The sequence below is a fragment of the Notolabrus celidotus genome, chromosome 17 (genome assembly GCF_009762535.1).
Source record: "Notolabrus celidotus isolate fNotCel1 chromosome 17, fNotCel1.pri, whole genome shotgun sequence".
Lineage (NCBI taxonomy): Eukaryota > Metazoa > Chordata > Actinopteri > Labriformes > Labridae > Notolabrus > Notolabrus celidotus.
This window is the reverse complement of record NC_048288.1, coordinates 24186929-24209277: the sequence shown is the minus strand read 5'-3', so window position 1 is coordinate 24209277 and position 22349 is coordinate 24186929. Positions and strand designations below refer to the sequence as shown.

At 42.0% G+C, this 22349-nt stretch overlaps 2 protein-coding genes across 2 annotated transcripts in view; both read right to left on the bottom strand.

The window, feature by feature from the left end:
• Positions 1–22349, bottom strand: part of cdh19 (cadherin 19, type 2) — a 291932-nt gene that overhangs the window by 166796 nt on the left and 102787 nt on the right. The gene's annotated exons all lie outside the window — the stretch shown is intronic.
• Positions 14207–20848, bottom strand: LOC117829050 (dermatan-sulfate epimerase-like protein). The gene has a single exon (XM_034706571.1). It carries the CDS (start codon positions 19730–19732, stop codon positions 16076–16078), a length of 3657 nt encoding a protein of 1218 aa, XP_034562462.1. The 5' UTR covers positions 19733–20848; the 3' UTR covers positions 14207–16075.

Sequence of the window (22349 nt, the reverse complement as noted above, 5' to 3'; positions counted from 1 at the left end):
ATTATAGCTGCCGCTCAGGAGCAAAGCCGCTGTGACCATGGCGGGTTATTAAAGTAATGCCATCATTTGTGCCTCCCAGTCAAATCAAAACTGTCAAAGACTATTTGCAAAAGGGCAAAAATGACAATGAGTAAACACGCCAGGAGCCAGTGTGAGGCTGTGTCACCTCTCAGTCACCCACAAAACTCAGGTTGCTACAGCAGGAATTCAAGGGACCAGAGGAGGTTTGTCTGGAGTGATCAATTATTAAAACCAACTTTGCTGTGACACAGGAGAAGGCCCCTGCTTGATAACATTTTTTAAAGTTTAAACTGCAGCCCTGATTTAAGACATAACCCCCGAGAGTGAGGACAGCAGCTGTTGAAAATACACTCCTAATAAATCTCCCGGCTTACACATACTTTGAATTCTTTGCAACATAGCCAGCTGCTAAGACTCTAAATGAGTGGTAGTGTTGTACAAAAGCCTTAACAGTCAGCTAATAGCACTTCTTTTTGGCATTCACAGCACAGAGTGATTAAGTGACGGATAAATTGGCCTGCTTTGCGTAAACTTCAAAAAATAATTCTGGCATGGAAGCAGCATCCATTAAGTCCTGTTGTCTTTGATTTCACTGATACATTGGGTGGTAAACAAACATTGCTCTGGTATTTTCCACCTAATTAAGAAAATGAGAGTGCTGTCTGCATTTTAAAAGCACACAGTTTTTCTTTTTTTCTCTTTAAACTTTTCGAGAGGCACCGACATATGCATCGTTTCTCGCTTGGAGGCATCACTTTGCTTTCCAGCATACTGGCCTGCCCCAAGGCAACTCACTACTGGTGCTAACAACTCAGTTTTTTTTCCATTTACTGCAAACTGCAGTGACTGCTTTTATGAATTCAAACACCTACTGTGTCTTAGAAAATTGCCTTTGATAAATCCTGTGATATCAGGTGCAAAGGGTCTAGTCTTTTGTAAACCAGTACAGCTGTAATTATGCTAATTTTGAGATAAGTGGGAAAGGGGTACTGACAGTTCTTCAGTGGAGTGTGCACAACAGAAAGGACATTTAGGGTCTGTGTCCACTGACAGCTTTTTTTTTGTACTGGCAGCACCCTTGACCTTAATTTCAGAGCATTTCTCACCAGCTCTAATTGTTGCTAGGTTTCAAAAGTTATCCCAGAGCACTTCCACTTCCCAAAGTGCCTGTTAAGTTTGTTTTAAGTTGCTCTACGTGCTTCATATTTGCTTTTCTTAAATGTTACTATATAAGATAAGATAAGATATTCCTTTATTCGTCCCACAATGGGGAAATTTAAAGTGTTACAGCAGCAAAGTAGACAGTGCAAAACAGTATAAAGTAAACAAGCGTATTAAATAGTTATTGTTAAAAAGTAAACAATTGAAATTAAGTACAATAAGCATATCTTACGAACATATTCACACAACCAAATAAGTAAATTTACAAATATTTACAAAATACAGTGATGCAGTGAAAATGTGCACTGACTTGTAACATAGGTTAAAAACAATGTACAGAACCGAGAAGATGGGTAGAAAAAAAAGTACTGCACATGTAAGAAGAGAGGGATGAGGTAATAATTGCACATTAATAAATAGATGGGTAAATTGATGTTGAGAAACATTAAAAACAAGTGGTAGAAATTTGGTCTTAGCGTTATCATCAGCTCTAGAAATAGTACTGAAAAAAACAAGAGTGGCTGGACTGGCACCATTATTGTTGACAGAGCTGACATCACAAGTCCCGCCCCTTCTTGATTTTAATTGGTCGGTGTTGGAGAACTGACATTGACTGGTGCAGGGGTCCTCCAAAATTGATTATTTTGCCATTTTTAAAATTATTTTCAACCAAAAGTACAACAAAAAGACATCTGACATCGAGGACATTTCTGCACTCAGGCTGCTGAGAGATTAAAATGTTGCAAAGCCGACGTTTCGTGTGAAAAATAGGCTCCTCCTCCCGCGCAAAAAAACCCCAAATGCTAACAGTAGCAGTTGTTTGTTAGCTGTAATGTAGCTAGCAATAAAAAGGGTGGCTGTGGATCAGTGGGTGGAGTCGGTCGTCCATCAATCAGAACGTTAGCGGTTTGATCCCAGCTCTGGCAGTTAAATGCCAAAGTGTCCTTGAGCAAGACACTGAACCCCAAATGAATCCTGCTGTTCAGCGGTGTGTGAATGTGTACAAATGACATTAGCTACTACTGATGGTCACTTCCTATATAGCATCCTCTAGCCTGAGTGAAAGGGTGAATGTGACAAGTAGTGTAAAAGAGCTTTGAGTGGTTATAAAGACTGGAAATGTGCTATATAAGTATATGTCCATTTACCATTAATTCCAGTAACTGTAAGCTAGCTGACACAGATTGTAAGCTAGCTATCAATGGATGCAGACTATAACTTACCTTAGCACTTTTCTATCATTTCTGTCTTGTCTATCTTATTTTACAACTCCGGGGACACCTGCGTTGATAATAACCCCTGAAAATTGTTCCAAATTGTGCCTGTGCCACATAAAAAGAAGAGCTCATGTTATTTTCTACATCATAGACCATTTGCAAAGCTAATTATAGAAGTATAGTATAAATCTTGCTTTAATTATTCATGGCTGCCAGCTTGCAGTCCTCTCCTTTTTATTTTGTCTTTATTAGAGTTCTTTGAGCTTCAGTTTCGTTATATTCTGACTCCCAGCAGGAATGTGCAGCATTTATACCTTGTATACTTCCAAACACATTGAATATAGTATCTGTGATCATAATACACCTGTCATCATAATAAAAGCAGTGATTAAGTTTCACCACGGCATAGCTTCAAAAACTGTTCAGTAAACTTGATTTCTAACTTGCAGGATTGAATTTTGTGTCTACTTTAATACTCAACATATTCTGTGGGCTACTTGGTGCACTGGGGGTAGATTCTGTGTAAATCAGCCATGAGGGTGGTGAACAATCTGTTCTGTTTCCTGCTAAGATAGGATCAGCTTGGCAACATTTGCAGACTTAAATAGACGGAGCTAAACCTTGTGGCTCTTGCGCAGTTCATCCTGTACCTCCTGGTTATTTTTTGCGTACCAGCCAAGAGAAGACTAAACGGCTAATAAGGCGACAACAACCCTCTTTGTTGTTGTTTTTTTTTTTGTCATCCACTCAACCTATGAAGTGTTGCTTCTTACATTAGATATTTAGTTTGAATTGTACCATGAGTTTAATAGTTAAATTCTCTATTTACTTTGCACTCCGAAGTAGAGGTGTCTCTCCTGTGCTCTTGTTCATTTCTTAACATTTTTCATCATCTCTCTACTCTTCTGTTTTTTCCTCCGCTGGGCCACAAATGGTGATCTCTAAGGAACACAACCATATGAGCAGAGAATCTGACCATCTGGCTTCCTCTGCTGCTAAAAAATCACGGGGGATAAGAGAAGAGTGACGAACGTCCCCCGTCTCCTGCCTCCTGTCAGTGTCAAGATGTCTCTTTTAAAAATAAAACACTGTTGTCAGAAGCAGCACGAAGATAAACAGTGTGAATGCGGGGGAACGAAAGGCCCTCGGAAAAGTGCATTTTTGGAAGAAAAGGACGAAAAGTTACTGCAAGGAAACGGGAAGAAAGGAAAACTAATTCTAAGATGTGTCTTGGAGTGATTCCAGAGGTGTAGATACCCAACGCAGGGTGGAAGAGTGGTGATATAACATCTGTGAGAAGTATAATGACTGGGTGAGGGATTCTTGCACTGTGAGCTTCTGAGATAAGCCAGCCAGGTCTCCTGTCGATTCTTTATTGAAGGAAGCAGCTTTTCCATTCCGGCTCTATGAAAGCCAGAGAGATGAGAATATGTAAGTGAGAAGAAATCCTGCAGTCGTTCCTTCATTTCTGAAGACTTTACACCAATCTGTTGCTCCACTTTGATTCCCAAGGCTCGCCGTGACCAATGTCATGGCGACTGTTTCTTCTCCTCAAGACATAAATTTGACTAATTAGAGATCAATGACTCATGATTGATGTAATTAGACCGGATGAGACGTCCCACGCAAAAGCTGAGACATGTATTCATGTCCTTGTCTCCGATCAGTTCTATTGTGTTTGATATAAACCACGAAAATGATCCCCTCGGCAGGACATGCCCCACCCAGACGTGGTTCAGGAGAGTGGTGGCTGTCGCGGCAGCGCTTTGACAGACGGGTTATGGTTTCTGGATACCAGTAATGAAGGACTACGGAGTGTGTCATCCAGGAAAAAGAAAGCACTCTCTCCTGTCTGTCTGTGTGTGTCGGCCAGCCAGCTGGATTCAATCCTACACCTCGGAATAACAGCAGGCCTCAAACGCTGTAGCACAGCCACCTTTTGCTTTAATATGCAGGAACAGCTCATTAAATCACAAGGCGGCTAACTCTTTCAAAAAAACAATTTGTAAACTCACACAAGTCAGACAACAGCTGAATCATTTAGTCCTCTTTTTGTCTTTTATCTCTTTTCCAGCTTACGCATCACTCCTCTCCTTTTTTTTTTCTCGCATAGCCAGCAAACCACAGCGGTTGAAATAGGAGAAACAGAGCAGCCATGCACACAGTAACACTACAGTGGCTCAATTTCCACCAGAGTCAGAGCGGCTCAGTCCGCCCTGCAAACCGTCTGCAGCGTACAGAACAACAGAGGGGATTAACCAAAATGTCAAGAGAGGCAGGTTAAGCTGACAGGATATTGGTTAATACTGAGAGGGTCCCACTTTCAAAGTCAAAAAGACATAAAGTTTTCAGAGCTGAGGCCTTGGTCATCATGTCATATTGTAACAGCGAGGGAATTTAATTTGCATATACTTTCAGACGCACAAATGGTCAGGGATGCTGTGAAGCCTTAAAAAACTATGGCTGCATATTCTGCCATGCTGAGGATTGTTTCATTTTGTAACAGGAAAAAGGAAATTTTGATGAGTTGATTTTGATGCCCCTGTGTACAAAGCAGTACCTTTATCCCTCTTGCTGATCTTGTCCTGTACATCTGTGAGTAGCATTTTCAGATTAAGAAGAAATATGTCTCACTTTTGCTTCCACATATCATTTACTGTTTAATTTTGGCTTGAGACATTTTCATGAAGGGTGTTTGTTCAGGGTGATGCATCCACAAGCATTAAACGAAATAATCAATCTTCATGCTAGTGGTCTTGTTTTTATTCGTTGATCATATAGAAGCATCAATATCCTTTTACTGTGTTGTATAAACAGGTAAAAACTCATCATGCAAGCTTTAAAATCATATTTATTATTGCTTGCATTTTTATACACTTAGGGCTTGTGTCCATTGGCTATTTTATTTATTTCTATTTTGGGGAGGGGCTGGCATTGCCTCTTTTGTTTTTATATAAAACCAATGCAGTTCAGTGTTTTCAGTGTTGAGTGTCCTAAGCACAAAAACACCCCGGCATCAGCTGTTTTTGTCGCTGCATTCTCAGCGTTTTTTAGTTTAGAGGAGCTGAACTTTCAGAGCACAGCAGCACTCATTAATGTTACTTCTCCAACACCGACCAATCAAATTAAAGAAGAGGCGGGACTTCAGGTATTGACCTTGTCAACAACAATGGTGGAGGTCCGAATGGAGGAGAAACTTGCAGCACTACTTTTTTTTTTGAAGGATATTATTTCCAGGCTAAGAAGTGCTGCTAATTCTACAACACAATTTATGTCAATTGTTTCCTTTGTAAAATTCCATTGAATAAAAGCAAAATATGAAGCATACAGTGATTGGAACCAGGTTGGACTCACTGGGGACTGTGGTGGAGAGATGCACACAGAAGCAGCAAGAGGCCATTCTAAATTATACAGATCATCCACTTCACAACTTCTTTGTGGACCAGAGAAACAGCGGCAGTGGACGGCTCATCTCTCTGCGCTGCAGGACTGAGAGATACAGAAAATCATTCGTCCCTGCAACCATTAGGCTTCATAACTCTCTAACCAATGGGAGATGAGCTGACAGACACCTGAATTTCCCCCTTTGGGGATGAATAAAGTACATTCTATTCTATTCTATTCTACAGAGCATTTTAAAACATATTTATCAGTTACCACAACAGAGAGCAGAAGTGCTGAGAGACAACTTTCATAACCTTGCAACAGTGGGTGTCAGTGAGAAACGCAGAAATCAAGGTAATTGGCGCTGCTGTTCATGGACACAGGCCCTTAAAGTTGTTATCATGTTAGATAATGTCGTTTGATTCCTCTTTCTTTACTGACAGTTGCATTGACTTTTCCCTTAGATTGCTTATCCCTGTACAGAGTAGTACATGCCCAGTGCTGATCAACAAAAGAACAGATCATGTATCTCTGTCTGTATTATTCCGATAGTAAACAGGTGCTGACAGAAGGCTCCATGAAAACAAGCTACAACATGCCATTCCATTATAAAATGACAGTGCCAGTTCTCAGCTAGAGCACTGTGGATCCCACACCCACACAAGACCAACTTATTGCATTGTTATGAACCATTTCCCCCATATGAAGACGCATAGAATATTGTAATACTTGTTTTTGTCTAATTAGTATGTAAGTCATTTTACTTTGATAACATCTAGATATGTGGAAACATCTTGTTAGAGCAATAAAGCTGCACATTATAATGACATACTGATGTGTTATTTCCCTCTGCCACTGATCCACAGAGACTAAACTGTGCAAAAAAAATCATGTTTGAATTCAACAAATGAGAAAAATTATGATCAATATGTGCAAAGGACGTCAAAATCCAAACAATAACAATCCTAACAACACACATATTCCAAAGAGACCATTGTCTGTCTGAAGAATAATCTCCTCCACCCTTATTTTAAAATAAAGAATAATAAATTGGCCATAAGGACTGTGTGAAGCCCAAAGAAGTGTTTCCTGATTTATGACTGTGATTCTGCCTCAGTATGTGAAATCAAAACACCTCATCTGCTCTGATTTCCCTGTGCAATGAGACCAGACTGGGCTTCATTAGCAGTCGCCGCTGTGCTTTATTGGCACGGAAGAGATCCCATTTTCACGACAGAAATGACTCTGCCCCCAACTGCAAATTGACAACGCGCCATATTTCCTTGCAAGTCAACTCTTATTAATAGCGTTTACTGGGATGCGCGCCTCTTCAATATCCAAACACAGCAGTGTCATCAGGCAGGTAATATTGAACAGTGGGATGTTTGGGACCTCACAGGCTTTGTTTACTGAAGAGAAAATGACTGAATATAGGAGGCAGAGCATTGCCAGCTGCTTACAGCTCGTCTGGAAGAAAGCTACAGGCATCCAGAGTCTATTTTCTATCATCTAAAGGACACAAGTCAAGTCAAATACATGCTTTAGAACTCTTAATAGTCTCAATGTATAAACTAATTCTGCAGCACAATAGCCTCATACAGTATCGATGATTACTCCTCCCTCTGACTGATGGCGGCTGCAGCAAAGGTTAATTAATGAGCAGTGGCAGGAGCGATGGCTGCCGGCGAGGGAGAGGCTCCTCAGGGACCTGGACTCACCAGCGGAGGAAGATAAAGGTGGAACAGGGAAGGGTATGACTACTCAGCTGAAATTGAGTCCCCCTTTTTTCTCTGTGGATAACCTCCGTGTACTTAATAGTCTAAGAAAGCCACTTGATCACTTCCCCGAGCTGCTGCGTGCAGAATTAGATTATAAAGCAGCTTTTCATCATTTTCTCTATAAAACCTTATTTCATGCAATGATTACGTATTGGTTATCAAACATCAAAGATAATGTGTGAGCAAACCTTCCAGCTTAAATTAGTTCTACAAATCTGCTTCCTGTGATCAGACATCAAAAGCTTTTCATAATGCAGATTTGTCTGTGCAGCAGCAGGAGGCATTCACAGTGTGTTATTCAGATGGGAAAACCCGCTCCGACATATAGATGTATTTATATCTTTTCATGAGATGCCATTACATTTTATGGGTGGAGATTATCTCTACAGATTTACAGTGAAAGTGTGTACTAGCCTGATTAGCTTCAAGGTAAGAAGTAAGGTAATGTATAATAGGTGCCATTCAGTTAAAAGGTCCTATAACAAAGTGATCTGTGATCAATTGTAAAATTGATATTACACATTATAAAGAGATTTGAATAACACTTAAACATTTTAAACACGCTAATTTGAGAAATTTTCCAGTTGCCTCATTGAGATGAATCTCTGCTCCTTGTGAACAATCAAGATGTAAATTAATATCATTAGCCACATTCCTTACTTATCACCCAGCTGTGTTAAATACTTGATTCTGATTAGTCAAAACCCCTTGAAAACAGTAATTAAATCAAGGTAGCAAAGGTGAAATCAGGCAAAACCCGGCCCCGTAATATCAACTCAATCCACCTCTTCCTGTTGACGATGTGGCAAAAACATTCTGATCTGTAGACACAACATGGAGGATCTTTGCAATACTATACTCAATTTATTTGGAGAGCACAAAACCTTAGATTCATGGTAAATGGCAGCCCAGTCACTACAGAGAAAAAACGATAAGAGGAAGAAAACAGTGCAGAAACTAGCAAAGGGATGTTAAAGGTGACATATCATGCAAAATGGACTTTTTAATGGTTCTCTACTTGAAATATGTTTCCCTGGCATGTCTACAAACCCCCCGAGAATGAAAAAATCCATTCTGCCCCTGTTTTGATTTCTACACCTTTCTGTAAATGTGTGTGAAACGAGCCGTTTCAGACTTCCGTGTTTTTGTGACGTAACAACAATATCCGGTCTGTCACGGAGTCAGAGCTCGGAGCTTGTTCAGCCCATAGACTGTATAAAATAATACTGAATCCCCCCTCCGTTTTTCATTACCTGCACAAATGTGTGGTAACAAGGAGTTTAGGAGGGAGGCATGCTAGTTGTAGGCTGTCTTAATAAACACAAAGGTCGGTTTTACTCCCCACTTCTGCAGATTTGAAGATCTAGTGGAGGATTTTTATTTATCATGGATAAGTGCTAGCGCTAATTAGCATAGCTACATAGCTACATGTCGTAGCTGTAGCTGTGTACCAAGACACACGTCAACATACTGACAAATAAAACAACAAGAAACACAGAATCTGTGACCAATCCTTCAGAAAGGTCCTGCTGCCTTTCTGGTAGAGGTCGGTTTTACTCCCCACGTCTGCAGATTTGAAGATCTAGTGGATGATTTTTATTTATCATGGATAAGTGCTAGCGCTAGTTAGCATAGCCACATAGCTACATGTTCGTAGCTGTGTACCAAGACACACGTCGACATACTGATAAATAAAACAACAAGAAACACTAAATCTATGACCAATCCTTCAGCAAGGTCCTGCTGCAGGCGCCTCTCCGTCAGGATCAGATTCTGGATCAGATTCAGAGGGTTGAAGTAACGCGGGTCTGTGAGCAGCCGTGTATATTCAGCCAACATGTAAACATTAGATCAACGTGCTGGAGAGCCGAGGGCACATCCACTTCCTGAGGGGGCGTGGTCAGAGGGAAAACAGAGTGTTCTGAGGAGGGCTGAAGAAGGGGGTTCTTCAGGCATGCCAAAATCTGATTTCAAAGTGTTTTTTTTGAGCATAAACTTTAAAGACTTGTTTTGGGGACCTCTTAGGCCAATATATATTGATGAAAAAAGCGTGATATGTCACCTTTAAAGCACACAAGCAGCTGAAGGAAACGAGAGACGTCGACCAAATTGAAGAAAACAGGTATGAAGCAACCACAAAAGACAACACAGTATGGGCTTTGGCAGAGTTAAAGGACTGTGGAGTGAGGAAAAAGTGACAACAGAAACATTGTAGGGAAAGATACCGTATACAGGTGTTCCTGTTATTTTCCACATCTGTTGAAAACGCCAATGGAAAAACACAAATGCTTGGACTGTACAGTGAATGAAAATGTTAAGTTTGTTATTCATAGCAGTGAATGTTCAGACTTTAATGTATATGAAAATGTCCAGTTTGATATCAGTTTAACCTGAAGGTAGTCTGACATGAACACCCTTTCCTTGGAAGAGCTACCAACTATCAAATCTGAGGGAATAATTTTTTTAACAGCATAAATTATATCTAAATAAATAAAATCATCTTAAAATCAATACTCAGTGCCAGCTTGTTTGTATCTAGCTGGGTTATAAGCAGGATAATTTTTAGTGAGCAGGTGAATATGAGACACAGAATCCCTTTAGGGTCCAGGTCTTGCCTCACCCTGATGGTATTCTATTTCGCATGACGACCCACTCACTACACATTGTCCCTCACACTTGAATCTTACTACCTCATAGGCCAGCAAGTCTCCCCATATTAATAGAACTCAGTCCCTCATGAAAGCCTAATAATAGTTAACTCTGCTGTCAGGTGTTTAAGTCAGTGGTCATTAATAAGTCATTAATAAATGGTTCTAATTCTCTCTCTCTTAGAAGCATCAGAGAGGTTTTCAGAACTTTGCAGACTCAAACCTCTTCTCTGTCAAATCTAAGATGTTAGTCAATGACTGCTCTAAAAATCTGTTTCAACCTATAAGCTCTACTGACTTATCAGAGAGTGGTTTAATGAAATATAAATGCAAGACCACATTTTCTAAAGGCAGCCTTTGAAGGGTTCATAAGTTGTAAACAGCTTCCTTCATGTTTTAGAAACTACCCAGTAATACTTTATGGATCAGTGATTTCCAAATACTTGGCTGAGTCCAGGAAACCAAAGGGAACATTTTCGGCCCTGTTGCTGGTTGTTAAAAATCTCTGTGTCTGGTGTTTTATCTCCTCCAGCAGGACACCTGGTCTGTGTTTGTAGCTGTAGGGCATCTGGACTCCAATGAAAGGAAACAACCTTAATTATAGAAACGAATAAACTGGGAGTTTCTTTTCCATACAGATTCTGTTAAATTGATACATAAAGGGTCAAGGGTCACAACCATAGACATGTATAAATAAAGGACGTAGTATCTGTGACGTCACCCAGCTGTTCCTGAGCGCTGTTTTGAAGCCAATCGTCGGCGGCAGCCATATTGGAAGTCCTGAACTAAACCAGGCATAGCGTGTGGTAAAGAGGCGGGCTTTGAGCATCCTAGCCAACAGCTATGTGTTCCCGCCTGTCAATCACATCAGTCATGTCCTTATTTGGGCAAAACTCGTAAACTTGATATATTCTGAACTGTCGTGTTAGAAAAAAAATGTGTCCCCCGTACAGTGTGTGCCGATAGAGGAATTAGCTACATAGACCGAAGCTGTTTTTTTAACCAGGCTGTAAACATGTTTATTAATGCTGCAAAGATCGTCTTTTCTGAATTGAAGTGTATGTGGTTTCTGGTGTTCCTGCAGCCAGCCTCAAGGTCTCCAGCTGTTTCAGTGTACATACATTACGAATGGTTGCATTGTTTACTCTGCATTGAAAAGACAACACAAGTTTTCTTACAGTGGAGCAACTATCGAAACCTTTAACTCAAGTAGAAGCACAAATTCAACAATCTCAGAATACTAGATTAAAAGTGCACACATTATTATTGTTGTTAATTTTCTTTAATAAGGTAATGTTTAACTATTCTTTTCATGAACAGGTATTTGAATGGAAAATACTTGAGTGTATGTACTTTGTAACTTTACATGACTGCCTGCTTGATTAATACATACCCAAATTTTCATGACAGTAGGATGCAGATATTGCAAATAGATGTTTACAATTAATTTATAATGCCACAGTAAGTTATGAATACAACATTAACAAGGTAACAAAGAACATACTGGTAGTAAATCCTTTACTCAAATAACATTGTAATACCCCATTAGGAAAAGTTACATTGAAGTATTAATTACTATGATAAAAGTATTGTAGTACTTTAGGCAAAATGTACCTCAAGTATCCAGTGGTGTATCCAGACTGCTTATGCAGGGGGGGGGGGGGGGGGGGGGGGGGGGGGCAGAATGTGTGCACAGACAAACCATAATGATGATTAATTTACCTTTTCTGTCTCAAATGATCATATCAACTTTAACTACAACTTTATGGTATAATACACAATTTATAGTCCTATGTGTATTTTTTTGAATTTCAAAAAGTGACAACATAGTGGCCACATATAAATCTTCTAAGCTTATATCTTTCAGACCTCAACAAATCAATATAGTTGTACAAAGTCAAAATGATTGGTGGATTGATTCCTCCACCTCTCTCCTGTCCTTTGAAATAACTGTGTGAATGACTTTTCTACAATTTAAAGCTCCTGTGAGGAACTTGTGTTCTATCTGGCTTTTGGCGCCCCCTGTTGACAAAGCAGTATGTCTTTTTTTTGGTTTTTTTTTTTGCTTTTTTTGTTTATATTTCTTGGGCCTTTTTGCCTTTATTTTACAGGACAGCTGAAGAGAGACAGGAAATGTGGGGAGTAGAGAGCGGGGGAAGACGTGCAGGAAATGGTTGACCGTCCGGGAATCGAACCAGCGACCCCTGCGACGAGGACTGTAGCCTCTGTATGTGGGGCGCTTAGACCGCTAGGCCACAAGCGCCCCGACAAAGCAGTATGTCTAATCTCTTTGTGATCTTATGCTGTACGTGTAAGCAGTAGTGGGTTTTTTTAACAAAAAGAACTCATTCTTCTGTCATTTTTCAGTCTAAAATCTCACAGTGAATATTTGCCATGGATAATGTGACAAAAGACTGTTTGGGTAGTGCGCAGTTAATTACTTTGTCCGACACTTACTCCCTGGTAGCTGTTTAATGCATTAAATCAGCATACATAACTTGTCAGTCCTTTTTTCTGGTGGTCTTTGCTTTTGTAGCTATTAAAGATCAATTTCACTCCGTGTCATAACCATTTAATAAATCCTCACAGGAGCCTGAGAGTATTAAAAAAGGATGATGTGCTACATTGAAATGCTACATGCATTACTAGCAGCCTGTTGCGACACATCCCCGGCTTTCTCTGACAAGTCAAACAGTCGATCATAGTTTAAGGATTTTTTGGTGGCGAAGATTTTAAGGGGGGGGGGCGAGGCACCTCTAACCAATGTTGTGGATACGCCCCTGTGAGAATCAAAAGTCAGTGTTAATCTGTTACAATGCTTTGGCATGAATGTTTCTCCTGCATAAATGAACATGTTGCATCTTGCTGATGTAGATGTTTTGCTAATGTTAACATGCAAATAAACTTTAAGGCGGTTATATCCGCAGGGATGAAACATTTTATATTAATTTGGTTCAGCAGTTATATCCAGTTTTGTGAGAAAGTTTAAATAGTTTATTTAATATAAAGGTAGATTTTTTTCAGTACAAATGGGCAAAATGTGCCAATGCATTTCTCAGAAACCTAAAAAAAATGAACACATTTGGAGTTGCACAATTTTTTTCTGGGTAAAAAGGGATTAAAAATTGTAATCCAAAAGCTAATGAAGCTTCAATATAAATGTAAAGGAGCAAAGGGAGAACATCTACCTCTGAGATGTGGTGAGAAATTTTAAAATAGACAAATTGTATCTTGAAATGTAAGACGCCTTCAGCTTTAAGCTTTTTCTGACACACTTTTCAGTCTGAGTAAGAAGAGCTAAACTGAGTTCTGAGAGTGTTATGCACATTATTTATGCATCACTATTTCCAATGACTCCTTGATCCCGAATGCATCAACAAAGGCTACTAAACCTCGAGCAAATACAAGTTTGAACTTGAAGAAGAAACCTCCCTTCCAAAGCATTTGCCCGAGGTTTCTCTGTTAATAACCATCCGTGCCTGTGCATGGACGGATTACACAGAGAGAGGACCCTGCCAAGCATTAGACTGTTACAGGGGGGATCAAGAACAAATGACTAATGAAATGACTGACTCACCGAGACCGTTCAGAGACATGAGACACGGCATGTGCTCTCTCAAAGCCTGCTTCTGTTAAAGTCCCATCTCTGGCGGAGCATGACATAAGAATTTCCTGACATGTTTTTAATTGTTGGCTCCTCCTTGACGTGCACGTCAGCCATACACAGCAATTAGGCTTCTGTCATGCATGTCTAATAAAATGGGAGATTTTGCTGCTGCAGAGACATCTGCATAAGTAGCTGCTTCACAAGCAGTAACCATAGTGAGACTGTGTACAAATTAAGATTTATGTTCTGCCTTTTGTAGCGAGAGATAATAGCAGTTTAACATGACTATATAAAGAATGTGTGCAGCAGTGAGATTTGATGTTAAATGATCATGTGGTGCATGCTTTTATCATTCTGTAAGATAATTCATTCAATCCCAACAAAGACTGCTTGTCGATATATTTATGAATTTATTATTTTTTTACATTGTCTCCACTTCCTCACTGAAAAAAAACCCTCATAAAGAAAATGATTGTAATTCAAGGCCACAGAAGCAAGGAACCATATCCCCACGAGCAAATACAAAACAGAGTTGGTAACAGGATTGCAACACCAAAGTGAAAGCATGTCTGCCAAGTCTACACATTCAAAGAGCACAAACATCAAACGGGTTTTCCAGGCAGTCAAGGGTTTCAGTGTTCATAGAGAAAGAAAACAAACAGGACTGTTTCCAGCTGAGGGAAAGATGGAGATTTCCACATGGGCACAGCATGTTTTTTGTCCGTGTACTAATGCAGTAAGAGAGTCTGGAACTGAGAGTACCATCATCAGCATGTTACATGTGATCCATTTACAGTACAGAGATGTTCAAGCAAGACAGAATCAAAGGTTAGTGAGGAGAAATCATTTTTCACCCAGGCCAAAGAGCAGAACATCACAGAGTAGAAACGGTCTCTGACTTATTTTTTCTCCTTCCATTCTTTACTTAATATTCATCCCCTGCTCAGTCCACGCCTCGCTGAACTCTTTCAAAACAAAAGCCTGGAAAAGATCATCGGATTTGTGATTGACCACGACAGGAAATGGAAACTTATGCCGTTTGCATTTCCTCCAGGTCTTTCTGCAGTGAAGATGGCACAGCAATAAAACACAGAATACGAACTCAGCTGTGGCGTTTTTGCAGATTAATATGAGTAGCTGAGGGGGATGCTTTGGAAATTGCTATGACTAGAAATGTGTCAAGACTGACAGGTTTTTTTTTTTTCAGTATGATCCCTATTAAGCACTTCCCTCTGATCTAATTCAATAAATGCCAAAGGGAGTTATAATAATCATATTCATCCCAGATTCTTTGGGAAATGTGTCTTTGGAACCCATAAATACTTCTAGATTTCTTTCTTCGAGACATAGTGTCCTCTGAGGTTTCCTATTTCCAAGCTAATTGAGCACATACAGTAAAGTTTAGCTTTGGATAAAAAAATCCCACATACAATCAAAGGAGTCCCTGTGATAGTGCTAAGCCATCAAGCTGTAATGACATCTTAGAGCTTCAAAATAAAGTCCCTTTTTAATCAAAATACAATCCATATCATTCATATGTCTATATTAGAGCCATAAAGCACTACTCTCATCTGTTTCTCTAAATATATTGCATTCTTTTGTAGTTTTAAAGGGAACAGAACACATTAGGTTTGGATATTAGATTCTTGACAGCCAAATTAGTCCTTGAAAGTCTCTCCCGAAGCTACAAATTAAAAGACTGTCGATAAATAAGTGTCTTAATAAGCCTCATAACATTTCTGTGCTCAATCACATCGTGTCCCTTGGCTTACCCCTCAAAAATAATGCCAGCAATAACAGTTATGGATTTTTACACAGACATCTCTTTGACATCACAGATTAGAAATGGGGAAAATTGCACATTTTTCATCTCTAATTACGACACACAGCATTAAATCTTCACTGAGAAAATGATCTGTCGTAGGGTGTTGCAATAACACAAGATTAATGCTGGGATTTAGTGGCAATGCACTGAATCCACGACAGGGAAAGTCTTCAGTTTTGTTCAATTCAGGAGTGCTACAGGCTGCTGACAGAGAAGAATAACAGCTTAAGCTCCCTCCCACCTACATTAATGTAAAATATTCCTCCTTCACAAACATCTGTCGCTGTAGTGTGAACACCCAAACAAGTAACTGAAGAAACAACTCCTCAAAATTTAAGGTCAGTGCAAAACAAAAAAACTTTTCAGAACTCATAAGACTGGCAGCGACAGTAAACAAGACAGCTCCACATCAGCTGACCAGCAGCAGCAGTAAGTTAACTGGCAGATCTGGTGTACCCTAGCCTCTTCATCACCCCTCCACATATGTCCTCTATCAGTCTGATGTCCTTACGTGGCATATTCTGTCTCCACATGTTAATGTTGGCTGGTGAAATGTCTCCCTCATACATAAGATTGTACAGGTTCGTGGAGGTGGTGAAAATAAGTTGGTTGAGGGCTGCGGGCGAGACCGGCACCCCCAAGAATGTGTGTATGGTCTCCGCCGTCTCCTGCGGGAAGTTGACCACGTCCTCAAACCTCACTTGGAGGTAGGACTCCTCGGGGAGGCTCTCGCTGACCCTCAGCACTCCTGCGGTGTGAGCCAGCCACAGATGCGCCAGAATCAGGATGGGGTTTGTCTCTGAACGTGAAAGCAGTCTCTGGATTACTTTAAACTCTGGCGCCACAGTCGGGCACCCTTCCCTGACAGCGTCCTCCTTGAATATCAAGGAAAGGTGCTGAGGGATGTTCTTAAGGGAGTAAAGGCTGGGTTTGCTGTTATAAACCATGAGATAAATCCACGCTCGGGGGTCTCTCACTAAGTAGATTGTCCTCAAAGAAGGTCCAACGACCTCCTGAACGAAAGGCAGTTTGAGCGCCCAGCTTCCGCTCCGCATGTTGAGGACCACTCTGGCGTTGGGGTACTCCGCAACGTGGCGTCTCATCTCCCGAACGTACTCTGCATCTCTGTCCAGGCTGGCTCTGAGTTTGCCCTTCAGCTCAGACGCCGGCTCTCTCCTCCTGGACCTTTTCTTTCTGTCCCTCGAGGTGGTGACTCTCAGAGGCTGTTTGACCCTGCTGCCCTCCACCAGCTGAATGTTCTGCAAGTGCAGCTTCGTGTTGTGGACAAGCGAGTGCAGCCATCCCTGAATAATCTTAAACCGCCCTTGCAAGGCGTCTGTCCTTGACCACTCGCAGGCGTCCACCAGAGAGTCGAACTCGAACTCCGTCTCAGGGATGTCCACGTGCTCGGTGGGAACTCTGATGTAAACAAAGTCCGAGCTGTTGTAGAAAAGGTGCTTGAGTATTTCCGAGCCGGATCCTGGAAGGGTTGTTATGACGACGGTGGGGAGGGGGAGCCGGTGCTGCTCGTAGAGTCTGATTTGTTTGTTTACTTCGCTTTTGGCACCCGCACCTTTCCATTTTACCCCACAGAGAAGCTGATCGCAGCTGTTAGACACAAACAGCAGCTCAGCAATCCACAGTATGAGCACAGTGAGGAGGGCGTAGCGCATCAGCCTGCTGAAGCAGACATAAAACTTTCTCTGCATGGTCAGAAAACCTATGGCCACGCAGAGAACAACCCCTGCTATTACATTGACTGTGAAGCCAAAATCAAACAGCTGATTATCGCTGCTGATTTGTTTGGGGATGAGTTGTGTTCCAAGGCCATATCGAGTGATCTGATACCTGTCCTCAACTTTAGCATGACCCCCAAATCCTAAATATGCCAACCTCGCCCCAATGTCTTGATAGTTTGTAGCAATAGAGACGATCCTTTCGGTGTTATTGATGGTTAGAGAAAGTCTCACACCATTTTTGCTATTATCCACAAATCTACAGCTGGACACTTTGACATATGGCCCGTGTAAAACATAGGCTACTCTGCTGACTGTCCCCGTCATTGGGAAAGTGACATTGACATACTGCGTCCACCTCTTTTTAAACTCGGCCGCCTGCTCTGCCTCTTGTATTCTGGTATCAGGGCTGTGACCCTGGCTGTCGAACCAGAACATTTTATAATGTGCGTCCCAAACATCCATCATGGCGCCGTTGTATCTGTCCATGAATTTGAAGGGAACATATTTAAAGTCAATGTCGAGGTTGTGGAAAAAAGCACTGAGGGACTTCACCGGTGAGTCGCCCCACTTCTCCACGTGGTCTAGCACCAGCAGAGTCTGAGAGTTGAGCAGAACTAGAGCTCTGAACACACTTTTTAGTCTCATAGCGGGGGAATAAGCTGACACAGCCTCCCCACTCACAAACATGGTGTCTCTGTGCGAGGAGGCGACTATCACCTCCCCTCTGGCATCACCCACGCCCTCATCAGTCCAGCGCAGCCACTTGGCACACTCCCCCAACTGACCCTCCCACGGATTGTTACACTGACTGGTCGGAGAAGGGCTGAACACTAACACGTTGTTAAGATAGCTGTACTTTGGGCCGTAAAGTGCTTCAGATACAAATACTTGTCCATTAGGGGCAAAGGTGAAAGAGTTCTGATCAGGGTGCTCGTGACCGGGGTTGAAGCTGTTCCAGCCTTCCACCCAGGAGTAAGGCTTGTCATGCACGATGTCATAGACGGCACGACCACCCAGTTTGCCGGACTTAAAAGAGACAAAAGTATTCCCCTGTCCGATGGGGAGTCCTGCCCCGTAGGTCACCACACCCCAGTTTGAGAAAATGTGCATCTTAGCTTTGCCAAAGTCCCGTGGCGGCTGTGGCGTGAGGTGGTTGTTGTACCATATGTACTCTGTGTGAAGTGTAGCCCAGCGCTGGGCGGACGACTGCCCCATGGGACCGTCCTTGGGTCGGTGCTTTCTAATTTGTTGAGCCAGCCAGTTCCCCGTCCCGTTCTTCATGATGAATGTGTCGAGGAAAACAAGCTGGCTCTCTGGCCCATAAAACCAGTTGTAGTTGGAGTCTGCGATGCCAACTGTTCTCTGAAACCCCGGCAACAGAGTGGCATAATAAAACCAGAAGTGCCCCCGCAGCCAGTTGTTGTGCATGTTGTCAATGTTGAAATGACGCTGAGCCAAGAAGACATACTGTGTGATGGACTTGGCTGTGTAGCTCCCATAGGCGACCCCCTCATCAAGAGAGCCATCGACGACGTGGTTAAGGAGGAACATTGTTTTCTCCATGTAGTTCACCCCCACTTGTTTCCAGATCATGGTCTCTGGGTCGTTATGTGATCCAACCACTAATGCACCAGTCAGGACGGCTAATATGTTAGTGGTTTGATGATTCTGGAGATACTGTTTCCCCCACCCTCTGTATTTTGACAGCTCATACAGCTCCTCCGTCTCAGAGCGGATTTTCTTTAGATAAATATCTCTCCGCTGTGCATCCAGGTAGGAGTAAATAAAGTCAAAAGCGGTGGCAAACCCAGTGAGAGAATGCGCCATGGGGACCTCGTCGTTCGGAGCACTGGTCACTTTCCAGTCAGGGTATTCAGCCATCCTATCCATAAACTTGATAAGAAACTGCAGGGCGGCAGAGTCCTCTGGGCACAACAGGCAGTAGAGCGCCAGGGGAGGCAGGTTGTTCCCATAAATCTCATTCCACTTGCTTGTAAACTCGGCATGTTTGGCAGGGGGCATGTAGAAGGGAGCGTTAGACAGCATGGTGAGCGCAGCAGCCCGGATGACTTTAAATATGTGACTGTGGGTGGTGGAGGACCTTTGCCTCAAGTGCAACACATCCACTTGGTTAAAATACAGGTTGGGGTGGGAATCAGCAGACTGGAGTTTCCACTGCTCAGCAGCTCTGTCTTGTGTGAGCCTGACCTGCAGCAAATCATCTGTAAAAATGTCTCTGTCTGTGGCATTGAAGACCCCAGAAAAAGCTGTCCCCACTGCGAACAGGGGTACTAAAAAAACTGAATATACAACCCAGTTAACTGCCATGTTGCCGGGTATTTCTGAATACATTTCAAATTAATTGCTTCTTTTAAAATAATGTCCCATAACTTTAGTTATATTTCAGATTAAAAGTCCAACTGAAATGATTTTGTTCAGAGTCCAAAAACAATAGATTTCTTACGAGACAATGATGCAATATTAAAGTCTCATGCATGATAGTCCAAAAGAGGGGAAAAACTTTAGTGCAAGAACAAACATGATCCATATCCGCTTGTAAATATCTGCAAACAGTCTGCAAAGGCATCAAAACACATCTCATTACATACACATGAATGTCTGAAGAGAGGATCTTTCATGTCTGTTTTGATTTAAAATCCAGGAGATTAAAATCCACATGCCTTCATGCTTCCCTCCGTCCTCATAGTAATAGGTGTGCTCGTGAAGACTGGCATCTCCCCCCCACCTCGCGTGCGCCAGTAACTCATATTGATCTCCTCCCCAAAACATTTCCTCTCGAACAAACATCAGTCAGCCCCAGTCTGTGTCCGGTCCAATCACAGCCACCCAGAGGCACCGTGTGCAGCCCGACCGAGCTGCAACATCCGCGGACATGAACCTCATCAAACCCCGCATCTCCGCAGACCACATCGCTGGATGTCCCCGCAGCAGAGACCCCCCCCAAAAAACTGCCTCGTGCTTAAATCTCAAAAATCCAAATGGGGAAATGTATCTGCATGCTTTATTAAATCCACTGCACTCCTTTTCCCCCCATGTGAAGTCCGGGGAAGAGGAAAGTTGTCGTCACTCCTCAAGTATTCAAAGCATGAGACATTTTTCGGATTGTCCGCAGAAAACAGTAGATCCCAAAAGAGGAATATTCCAGACGAGAGTTCACTGTGTCTGCAGGTTTGTTGAGAAATCCGCTGCAGTTACAGACACACATCTCACAAGTAAGGCTGTGTATGTGTGAGTGTGTGTGTGTGTGTGTGTGTGATCTCCGGACGCGTCTCCGTTTGTGTCCTCGCGACTGTTCAACACAGTCAGTTTGATTGTTTTCCTGCCCTGGATGGAAAATTTCCACTGTACAGACTGTAGAGGGAGCCGTGAGTTCAGAAGCACAGCCTCATCTCTCATAGCGAGTGAGAGGGCGGAATATTCATTGCATGAAATCTCTCTCTCTCTCTCCCCCCCCCTCATCTACTGTATGTCTCTCTCTTTCTCAGTATGTTTTGACTGATGTTATGTTAAATACCAAGTCGTTAAAGCAGAGGCTGCAGGGGCAAATCAAACGAGCATTGATAAAAAGCTCTAACTTTTGGATCTACTTAAATCAGTTATCAGTCATTTATTAATTGACACGCGATTTATTCAAGGGGGAATTAAGACAACTAATATTAAAGGAACAGTCCCACATTTTTGGAAATTTGATCCGACTTTTTTTGTTGAAGTTACACTTTTTCTGTGAAGTTTTTGCACAACTTCTCAACCAATTAAAAAGTGTAAATGTACTAAAATTGGCCTGCAGTGAAATTATCCAGGCTTAACTCTCATTAATATTTGTTAACCATTAGGCTACAGCCTCAAATATTTACTATAACTTTCCATGAATGCTCTCTGGATTTGTTTTTACCTCATGGCCGTGTCCAACAGGGTGGCCAGGGGTGGCATGGGCCCGATGTGAAATCTGATTTTCAACCCCCAGGAGCCACACCAGATTTTTGTATTATTACTGGCTATATATCTTATCCATAGACTGTATAAAATATGGACGTAGTATCCGTGACGTCACCCATCTGTTTTGAAGCCAATTGTCGGCGGCGGCCATATTGATGCTGTCAAGCGATTGTGATGTAAAGAGGCGGGCTTTGATCCTCCTAGCCAACAGCTACAGTGTTCCCGCCTGTCAATTAAGTCAGCTGTGTCTCACGTTGGAAGACTCGTAATCTCAATATCTCAAAAGAAATCACCCCCCATACAGTGTGTGCTGAGGGAGAAATGAGCTATCCAGACTACACTCATCTTTTGTGCCAGGCTTTAAACATGTTTATTTCTGCTGTCAAGAGCGTCTTTTTTGAATTGGTGGTTTCCGGTACTTCCGGAGCCAGCCTCAAGGGGATCCTTGATGAATTCCAGTTTTTATCACTTCCGGATTTGACTCATATTTTTTGACCAGAGGTTGCTGCTTGACTAAAATTGGCTCACAGTGAAAATTAGCCAGGCTTAACTTAACCACTCGAGTACAGCCTCAAATATTTTCTATAACTTTCCATGGTGGGAATGCTCTCTGGATTTGTCTTTACTCCATGGCCGTGTCCAACGGGGTGGCCAGGGGTGGCATGGGCCCTATATGCAATCTGATTTTCAACCCCCAGGTGCCAAACCAGATTTTTGTATTATTACTGGCTTTATGTCTTATCAGAGGCAGGACTTATGTTAAAACCAAGAGGCAACTTCAAGTCTTAAGTTCATCAAGTATCCACTTGAGGCTTACTGCAAAAGCCCTGGATGCTACATGACAGGTTGAGTCAACATTTCCAATATGGCTGCAAAACTCAGTTTCAGAAACCAATGGGTGATGCCACTGAGACTATGTCCATGTTTTACACAGTGAAATGGTAAAACAAACTATTTGGGCATTGTTTCAGCAGGACTCAAAAAGCTTTCTTTCCACTTAATTGTGGCACGT